Below are 10,225 nucleotides of genomic sequence, written 5' to 3'. Positions count from 1 at the left end.
TGGTTCAAGATTTCAAGATTACAATTTCGAATAGCTTTCGTGGTGAGCATTTCTCATGTTATCTGGTCGAAGTTTAATTTTTTCAGAAAAAAATTTTTATTTTTCCACGTCATTGAACATCGTTAAACTCGCCTCATATTTCCGTAAAATGATATCAACTTAAATCTGTTGAGGAAGTTTGAAGTTTGAGTGAGGTGCGTAGCATTTCTGTTCGAAAAGATAGATCCTTAAAATTTCAATTCACATACATACAAATTACCTCGAAAGTATCTTTATATGTAAGCATAATATATATATATAGGTAATTCATTTGGACAATGATATTTAATCAATGATTCTCTAAAAACGTTGATGGAAGTTTGATTGTTGAGTAGGCTGCGTAGTAGAATAAACCATACCAGTCGGCTGCTGATGTGTCATAGTGTGGTTCTGGTGCTGATGAAACTCTGATCCTCCATGCGGCCCATTCAGTCTTACTCGTTTGGAATTTTGAGCGTGGCCATGTTCATTATTTCCCTGTAGCTGCTGATTCTGTTGCTGAAATAATTGTAACAGTTAATTTCGAACGCTTATCGCTGAAAATAAACATATAACAATTATTTAATCGACAGCTTAACACCCATCATTTGCTTTTCCAATACTTCGGAACAAAAGATATGTATCAAAGAATAAAAAAAAAAAACAAACAGAAAAATATCATTCAAGATATGCACATTTATTTTTTATACTTTAGAAGTTATGAACAGGCATGAATCTGCGCTTTGACTCTGCTTGCAAAAATGGCTTTCTTATGTTAAAATACTATCCAAGTCATAAATTTTTCATGGCAAAGTGTGTTACTCGCATCTCGATAAACTTGATTTCGTCGATCAGCTAAAGTCACCGAAAACTTTTCTTATAATTACAATAAAAATAAGTTTTCAGCAACAATAAAAGTTTGGTTTTATTTTATCACATGCTTCACTCTTACGCATATTACTGTCAAAGTATTAAAAAAAGACCAGGTAGAAATGTTTCCGATTGATCATAAACAATGAATAATATTTCATTTTTAAAGAGAAAGGTGTTAAAACTAATTCATTACTACATTTTGTTCAATTGAAATTGATTTATTAACAATAGTACTTAACGTATAACAGTATAAAATGCTCAATGTATCTAATTTCAAATGTAGGAATACTTGAAATAAACTTGTTGAAAAAATATGTTAATTATAATATCCCACCTTTTTTAAAATCAAATATAATTCTAGCACCTATGATTTAGTTGCAACAAAATGTCTCAGAATAATTGAAGCCCGAAACAATCAATATATTCGGGCATTTTATTCATGTGACTGAATTATTATTATTATTATCGTTGTTATTATTACTATTACTATTTTATGATCATCATGATCACATTCACTGTTGTTATACTATTTATTTACATATATTTATATCTGAAACAATCATTTTCCATATAGCCTATTGAAAACAACTTGATGACGTTGTTCATTAGAAAACTCGTTTCCGATTTGCAACGCGTATAGTATTATATGGTATAATATTATAGCGGAAATAGTATTCTGTCCGAGCAATGAAAGTATTGTACACTTCTAGAGGTTAATCCTAAAACTAAGAGCGTAGAGAGTGCTTTTATCGTAATTTCCCAATGAACCTTTGCAGGTACATCCAAGATTTGGCAAAAATTATCGATTTGGGTCAAGTGGAAACAATATTACTAATATAAATAGGAAAGAAAAAAGAAAACCAAAATCTCAGTCATCCAAATCGATAGTATATACGTTTGAATTTTTAGAATTTTTTCTTTTACTTATATTTTCGGTGGTGCTTCAAATATTGACTATGATTTGTAGAAATGAAATATTTTCATGGATATAAATCTTTCATAAAAATTCGGCGTTACGTATCATTTGATTCAGATATATCCAGTGTACGCATAATCGAATTTGTTGCAGTTAACACAAGTGAACTGCAGTCGCTACTGAAATTGATAATCCCGTGTAGCTCATTTTCTTGTAAATAAGAGCTTGGACCAAACATGGTGATAAACCATAGATTGCCTTTCACATTCCATTTAGATTCTCCAGAATCTGAAATTTTATACAACTGATCAATATACATAAACAAACGTTGTCAGTACATACGTTTCTCTATAATTACGAATGATTTTCACCTTGTATGATAATTTTTCAGTCTTAACAAGTCCTTGACTCAATGAGTTTGATTGCTTCTTTACGCTGCACGCGGAATTTCCTAGAAGCATAATTAATAAAAAAATTAGTAATTGTTTTCATTACACTACGAATTATTAAAACACTGAAAGTACTCTGTTTATATTTTTATGGACAATCTTACCCTACGGTTTTGGAGCCTCACCATAAACTTGGCACGTACCTCCCTGTGTTGTGTTGACACACTGATTCTGCAACATAGAATAGTTACGTGTACATGAATAAGGTAACACGGAACTATTCTTAGTTATATTCCGAGATGGAATTCGACATTAAAAATCAATGGCAAATTCGTTATTTTAAACAATGATACAAAATTTGTGTCGTCTCAATAGACTGTATAGTTATTTCTATCGCAAACTTTATTCTTATCTTCATGCAATTCTTATAAGCAGTGGATAAAAAATCTGTACATATTTCAATTTCGCGTTTAAAAAAATTGGGAAATATTGTTATATTTCTGATGTGGATCAAAATTTTGAAAACCCGATTAACGCCACAAAGAGCGCTTGGACATATTCAGGCAATTGAGATGCGAAAATAAGAATTTTGTTATTTGGAGTCTGTAGTGATACATACCTGCTGAAAGTGTTGCAGAATATATTGTTTTTTTTTGTTTAATGCAAAAATTAGACTATCGCTTGCACGAAAATGAATTATGTGCATGAGTGGTCGTGTTTTTCTTTTGTTCTTTGTTTTAGTCGTGTTTTTGTTTCGTTTATTGTTTTACTACACCACTTAACCAGGGATTCTGTGCATGCACAAGCAAGGTTGATATGTTAGTACGCCTACAAAAATATTGAGACAACCAGGCTAACCTTGTACATACAGTCAATGTAATCTCATGATGTTCGCAGTAAACAGTTGCCCACATTTTTAACATTTAGCTGACACCTACGAAGAACGAAATATAATATAATTAAACAGCAATCTGAGGGAATTTTGTCGATTGCTCTAGAAATTTACTTCCCTTCTCAAACTTACACACAATTATCATACTATCTCATCGACAGTTGAACCAAAAAAAAAAAAAAACGATTGAGTAACTTATCCAGACATGTTATGGCTGGTTATAGGAGTTTGTATTTACCTGCATTATTTGTTACAGCTAGCCTTACCACTAAAAATCCGAGGAACACCTTATAAAATTTAATGGCGTTATAAATATTTGTCTATCGTTTATTTTCTCAGCCATTGCGTGAACAAATTTTTGTACTAAACTTTGAGACCATAATAGCAGCGTCAATATTCCATAGCAAAAAAATCTTCTAAGTAAGATTATTTAATTACCATTATGTGTAGTCTGAACAATGTAAGAAAGTGAAACACCAACATAACATTGTCTTATTACTTCAAGGAAGTTGTTTCACATCACTGCTACACAATTCATTGTTAGAACTAATCACACTTATCATTGGAACGTCTAATGATAAACGGGAACAATTTGTGTACACGTGCTTTGTAATTTTACAAAGCAACTGCAAGGCACAGAGCCCACAGTTCACCTTTGTCAGGTCAACTTCCGCAACTATGATTCGATTCACACGGAGATTTTTATTTCGAACAGCATTGTTTGCAACTTTCTAAAAACTTCTTCACAACTTTCTTGTAGATTTTATTGCTCCATGAACTATTTGTAATATTATGAACTTTAGTCTATACACTGATAGAAGTAAAAATAAAAGTGTCTAATAATGTCAGACTGTGTGTTATTCGCATTTATCTTTGTCCTACGTAATACAGAACGCATTTTAGTTCCGATTATAGAGTTCCATAGATATATTTCAATCTAGGATGTTCAGACTCTGCACTTATCATGTGCCAATCTCAATGTCAAATAGTAAATGAAGTAAAATATTAACATTGTAAACTAACTTAACTTAACAACCGGAACGAAAAAACAAATATAATGTTAAATTCAATTCTCTCAGGATAAAGTAAAGAAAAAAGAATGTAGGTAAAGGAAAGCAGAGAGAACAGAAAATAAAATACAAGGATGGATGCCAGCATTGAAGAGTTAAACATAACAAAATCAAAATCAAACAATGGTATTGCAAAGATTAAAAAAAGTATACTTACTGTTTGCTGCTGATTTTGTCTTGCTTTGTTTTCACTTTTTTCTTCAGTATCATCATCAGTCAAAAACTCTCTTTTTGGATACGGGATGGGGCAGCCAGCAAAAATACTGAAAATATAAAACAGTTCGTGAATCTAGTGAAAATACCGAATCAAGAACCACGAGTTTCAAAAGACAAACAGCAGAATTTAGGGTGTCGACTTACTCTTGCGTCGGCAAAGGTTCTTCCTGAAAATAGGCATCCTGCATGGAATGTTCTGACGTTATCCTTTTGTTAGGATCCATCATCAGTAGTTTCTGCAGCTAAATTCAAAGAAAGAATTACAGATAACTCGTAGCCACTATTGAAATCCTTAATTATCATGTAGAGGTACAAGACAAGCAACTAGCAAAGTTTGTCTAATCTTTGAATTATGTAACTTCTATGAAATGAATACTCTCAGTATGCATTTCGATTGTAAATTCACAAAGATAATCAGACTTAATGGTACAACTAATTATTAGCAGCTAAAAGTTTTACCAAATTGAAAGCCTTGCTGTCCGGTTTAATCTTATGGCGATCCATGTATTTAGTTAAGGAACAATTGGCATAACTGTAAAAATAAATCAAGTCAATATGAAGTAAGTATTGCAATGAATAAATGCGAGATATTAAAATACTGAATTCAGATCATTCAAGTTTTGAACGACCAGCTTGTAAGTGTAGAAAATACAGACGATTGATAAAATTGATTGTATGACAAAAAATATCAGTGAATCAAACTTTGCTTACTTTGATCGCTTGAAGTCTTTGAGGAGTGTAGGATGCTCTGGCATTCTTTTTATATCTTCCCAATCTTTTTCCAATGGAAATCCCATTACATTGAATATTCTGGTGAATAAACAGAAAAATTAACAATTTAACCAACGCCGTTACTGTGTGGAGACAATAGGATCAATTTGAGAATTCTTTTCATTTGCTATCTGCCATTATTTTACAGTATGTTCCTAGTATATTTATGCGCTTTCACGACAGACTCACTTACATTATGACGCAGTTTCTTAGTCGCAGTGAAAGGCTTAAAGTTTCCGAAAGTACAATGTCAGCTTCTACAATATACTTCAAAAGCTTACCTATCGAGCTGATCGTGATGATATGGATTACTTGTCTTGATATCTTCTTGTCTGCAGTGAAATATGGGCTCTGATGTCAGTAATTCCGCAAATATACATCCAATTGCCCAGATATCTAAGGATGTTTAAAAAATAAATAAAATTAAAATTCTTATGAGATTGTGAATACCGTTGTACAGGTAAGTATGGGTATATACCAATTGCTTTTGTATAATGCCTTGCACCCAGCAGCAGCTCCGGAGCTCTGTACCAAAACGTAACGACCACAGGATCCAAATCTGCTAAGGGTTTAAGGGGAGCATTGAACAAACGTGCGAATCCCATGTCAGCTATCTTTACTCGCCCTCTTTCCACACCTTCTCCCATCACTAGTATATTGGCAGGTTTCTGAAGATATACTTAGTTATACACACAATCGATCGAAAAATTGCTTGGCTATTTTAGCAGATAATTAAGATGATTTTTAATAGCCAACTTCTATATACATCACTGTTCTACATATTCGAATTCCAACTTACTAGATCTCTGTGAAGAACCCAGTTTGAATGTAAATAATGAATTCCATCTAATATCTGATATAAAAGCGACTTCACCATACCCTTCGGTACCATAACAGGTTTTTTATTCGCTTTGGCTGCTCTATGAAATTTTATGATATGCTGAAATTAAGAGTATTCATTAGAGGTTGTTTCTGAAGAACCTTTTCTGATACTATTTTTCAAAATGATGTTTTACTTTGTTCAACAATAAGTGAAATCTATGAAGTGTACAAACTATTTTCAGAGGCTGTAACTGGGAGTCTTTTTCTTAATATTCTATGTTACGTCTCAGACAAAAAAGTATGCTTAAATTTAAAAAATAAAACTTCTGGCCAATCTGTAAATACCTTACTCCCAGCATACAGTGCCAAAAAGTATATGAATGCATGGAATTCTCTGAGGAAAGACCGCTAGTATTATAAAGTAATAATTTTCTTTCTATATCCTTGGTTTTATATTACAATATTGGATGACGTGATATAAGTATAAATTGGGAAAGGAACACAGAAATAACACAACAAATGATCATGATAATATCGTGACCATTCAGAACCAGATCAGAAATGAATACTAAAATATTACGAATAAGTATTAGTACATGTCAAGTATGACTGTACTAAGGAACGGTAATATAAAAGAAGATTTGTGAAACTTAATTCATTTCATGGCTAAAAACCCAAAATTAAATTATGATTGTAAAATATAAATATTCTGATAATGCATTTTAGATTATAAAACTGTATTGAATATTGACATACCCATAGATCATGCTCTGCAAAATCAAAAAGCAGCCAAACCTTCCGATCATTGTGTGATAGAAAGACACGTATCAATGTTATGACGTTTGTATGTTTCAATTCTCTAAGGAGCTATAAGATTTGAGGGAAAAAAACATGTCGTTATTATCCAAAAATCTTGTGTACAGATTATATTTCAATCTGAGTGTTTTGGATATAGGTTACACAAGGTATCCAGTGACAAAAAATGCAATATTTTCGACGGGTTGACGATTCACTTTTTCTGCAGAATTGAACGATTCTAGTAATAATCATGTCTACTTCTGAGTCAACTCCAGCCTTCAACTAATTTATAGTTTAAAATAACTATTCAATCAAAAAAACTAATCTGAGTTCAAATAGTGACTATACGAGTTACCAAATAAACTTGGTAAACATCTGTGAAACTGACATAGTCGCACAAATATTTTAATCAAGATCCGCTAGAATTGACAAATTTCTAGGTCTAAAATTCTGTATTTTCAATGAGTTTTCTTTGTAATGACAAATCATGGAGTAGACGACACATGTTCATAAAAAAATGAAGCCCACAGTAAAGGTTCTGCTGTCGGTAGCGTAAAACCGCTTACTTTACTTTAAGAGCTTCCTATCAATGTACAGGTTATAACGTAGAACCATGATTACGGTTTTCAGAGGCAGATAATGTGTAATAGTGATATATATGTAATTACTTATACATATGGCATTGGCATAGATGAGTACATGTATTTAAATCAGTAATCTTGTGCAGATAAATACTTCATGGGAAATTTGCTAAATTCCACCATTTCTTCTAAGGGAAGTTAATGGTTAATCAATGGTAACAGCACCACTTTTTTTACACAATAATGGGATCTAATTTTCAGCACTCTACATGAAGAATATCCACGATTTGAAAAATTTCAATATTTACATTTACTAAATGCTTTAAAATCTCAAGTGAAAATCTTTCACCAAAAATTTTTGCACAGGCTTGGAAATAAAGTACATTGGACTAAATTTTTGCAAATTTTCTGACTTCCCCTAAAAAGGCCCAATCAAAGGACTTCAAAGGGTTCAAAGCTGATATGTGTATTTTAAAGAAATATAGGACAATATAGATTTCAGATATTTCCAAAAAAAAAAAATCATTTTTTTCTAAAGCAATAATACTTTCTCTGGTCACTTTAGCATTTTTTAGTTACCATTAGGAACATCAAAATTGAGGAAAAAATTTTATATTATAGTTTCTACTGACATTTTATTTCCGCATCTTAGGATCCTCTAATTAATTTTAAATACCTAACTTTGAAATGTCTCAATTCACTGAATCTATCATCTCTGTGGAAATTATAGCAAAAAAAACTAAAAAAAAACTTATTCAACAAGTTTTTCATCAAGTTTTAGGGATTAGTTTTCATCAAATATTATTGGTTACTGATACTGCCTATCCTCTTGGAGAAATTAAAGGAAACTTCACCCTCAGTGAAAGGCTGACTTTAGTGAAGACCAAGTGTTATGAGTGACTGGATCATTACAGAGTTTTGATGTATATTCCACAATACATTCCGACAATTGTCTGACTTTTGCAATCCAGAAAGTTTGAGGTTTTTCAATACTCTTAACTTTTGAAGACTTTGGAACCATCGAAAACTGATACATGGTGGTATTGTATCAGAAACAACTTTCAGTGACATTTCACAAAGAAAAAACATGTGACCCAAGTCACTTTTAGCAACTGCAGTGAAAGAGATGCCACTTGGTCTCTTTAGCGACAGATCTCAACATCAATCAGCGAAGGACCTATTTCTGTATTTCCTCGCTTATAGCTAATGACAATTTGTAGATAGCTTAAAATCGCCAGTCATTTCCCAAGTGTTATGCAAAAGTTAGAAACGTTTAAATCAAAATGTCATTATGTACAGTTGCTCTACTCACTGCTATCTCGCGACATGCTGACATAGAAAGCCCAGTCCCTTCGATTTGTTTGAGACCAAAATCTTTAGTATCAGGACGTGATTTTAACTCGCTGTCAGGAACTCTGAAGTAAAAAAATCTGTGTTTAATAAGATTTTAAATGTGGAATGATACAAGAATGTTGAATTGGCAACCAGAAATACTATAATATTGGTCAAAATTAAAGACGTATGAAGTAACAGAAAACGTAAAAACTATACAAAACTTAATTTTGACTATTCGGACTTTGTCTATTTATATTGCTCAACGGTTCATACAACTTGTATTGTAAATATTCGATCGTGGAACGTATCACTTGAGTATTGAAGGTTAGATAAGTTAGAATAAACTAACCCTTCTTTTCTCCTCGCCTTATATACATGACCGTACGTTCCCCTTCCAACCTTGCAGCCTTCAAATTCGAACAAATCTTCAACTTTCGTACGATCTTTCTGGGTTTTTACTTTAAATTCATAATCCATCATATTTGATGTCAGTACATACAAACTAAATTATGACATCTTTCAATCCAAGTTGCAGGCTGGGCTGAATTTTCACGGGCGTCAAATTGATGCTGCAGCGTCACGCCGTCGACGACAAGGGAAACGCTCGTGGAATGCCGCGCGCCAAAAACTCAAAACTACAGCGTTGAGTTAGCGGTCTTCATAAACGTTTTTATCGTAAGAATTAAAAACTCTAAGATTGTTAATTAGAAGCTTAGAGCCGATAGACATAGAGGAAGGAAGCAACACGCTGAAAAAGTGCCCCCGAGCCAATAAGAGAGAGGAACGTCGTAATAATACATGAGGTCTTCTTCTATGGTAGGTGCGAACATATCGTAATTGAGTGCCGTGATATAATCCGAATGATATGAATACATATTATACACTAGTGCCTATTGGTCAAGTTATTGAAATAAACAGTCAATAATATCAATGTTTAGCATATTTTCAAACGAAACAATATAACTTATAAATCTGGAACGGGCATTTGCCCCGAAAAGTCCGATAGAAACGCAACGTTTCAGCGACATGATTTTAGTAAATAAATGAAACTTAATAGGTATCTTTGTACAACAATAGTAACACTTCAATGCCTATATGCTTCCGGTATGTGACTACGGACACGTCAAACTAACAAAGCCTTAGAGCCAGGCACCGGGGTTCTGTGGTACGAGCGTGAGTGCTGCCTGCAAGCTTAAAAGCATTCTAAGCCTGCAAAACAGAAAAAGAATGTAGTACTACTTCCTTCTCGTTACCATTTTCCACTTACACAGAAGGGTGTACCAGGCTCCCTCCATGTCTATATCCTCCAAGATTGGAAGTAACGAAATAAATCACAAATATATTGACAAAAGATGTATTGCAGCAGGAATGATTTGGAAGAAAATTGACTGCAAAGTTTCATTGGTCAACATTGTACATACATACCGCGAGAAATAAAACAATCACATCATTCTTACACAATAATACTTAAAACACTTAAACTAATGTTGGTAACGGAAGTTACGTCGGAAACACTTGGGATGCATCGGAAATACCAACTGAAG

The 10,225-nt window shown here is 32.9% G+C and overlaps 1 protein-coding gene across 8 annotated transcripts; it reads right to left on the bottom strand.

Moving 5' to 3' along the window:
- Positions 1-255: 255 nt before the first annotated feature.
- LOC107221897 (cyclin-dependent kinase 8) lies at positions 256-9,247 on the bottom strand. 8 transcript variants are annotated; one of them, XM_046738838.1, is made up of 13 exons: positions 9,031-9,245; positions 8,659-8,761; positions 6,724-6,834; positions 5,945-6,085; positions 5,624-5,813; positions 5,427-5,541; positions 5,086-5,184; positions 4,834-4,906; positions 4,519-4,616; positions 4,316-4,421; positions 2,382-2,427; positions 2,179-2,258; positions 1,141-2,111 (listed from the first exon to the last, which is right to left on the bottom strand). In XM_046738838.1, exons 1-13 carry the CDS (start codon positions 9,159-9,161, stop codon positions 1,905-1,907), a joined length of 1,500 nt encoding a protein of 499 aa, XP_046594794.1. In that variant the 5' UTR covers positions 9,162-9,245; the 3' UTR covers positions 1,141-1,904. The 8 variants fall into 8 exon arrangements, 5 of the variants coding, with proteins under 5 accessions (XP_015516550.1, XP_046594795.1, XP_046594794.1 ...); XM_046738840.1 differs by having other exon boundaries at positions 1,938-2,095; XR_006904155.1 differs by having other exon boundaries at positions 2,034-2,095; positions 2,361-2,427; positions 9,031-9,244.
- Between the last annotated feature and the right edge of the window lie 978 nt (positions 9,248-10,225).

The sequence above is a fragment of the Neodiprion lecontei genome, chromosome 4 (genome assembly GCF_021901455.1).
Source record: "Neodiprion lecontei isolate iyNeoLeco1 chromosome 4, iyNeoLeco1.1, whole genome shotgun sequence".
Lineage (NCBI taxonomy): Eukaryota > Metazoa > Arthropoda > Insecta > Hymenoptera > Diprionidae > Neodiprion > Neodiprion lecontei.
Note: the sequence above shows the minus strand (reverse complement) of the source record. Positions and strands in the feature narration are given on the sequence as shown.

Coding starts and splice junctions, on each gene's coding strand:
- LOC107221897 (XM_046738838.1), bottom strand. CDS start 9,161: ATGATGGATTATGAATTTAAAGTAAAAACCCAGAAAGATCGTACGAAA. Junction 4,617..4,833: donor ACAGCAAGGCTTTCAATTTG/GTAAAACTTTTA, acceptor CTTTGAATTTAG/CTGCAGAAACTACTGATGAT. Junction 2,112..2,178: donor CTGAAAAATTATCATACAAG/GTGAAAATCATT, acceptor TATATTGATCAG/TTGTATAAAATTTCAGATTC.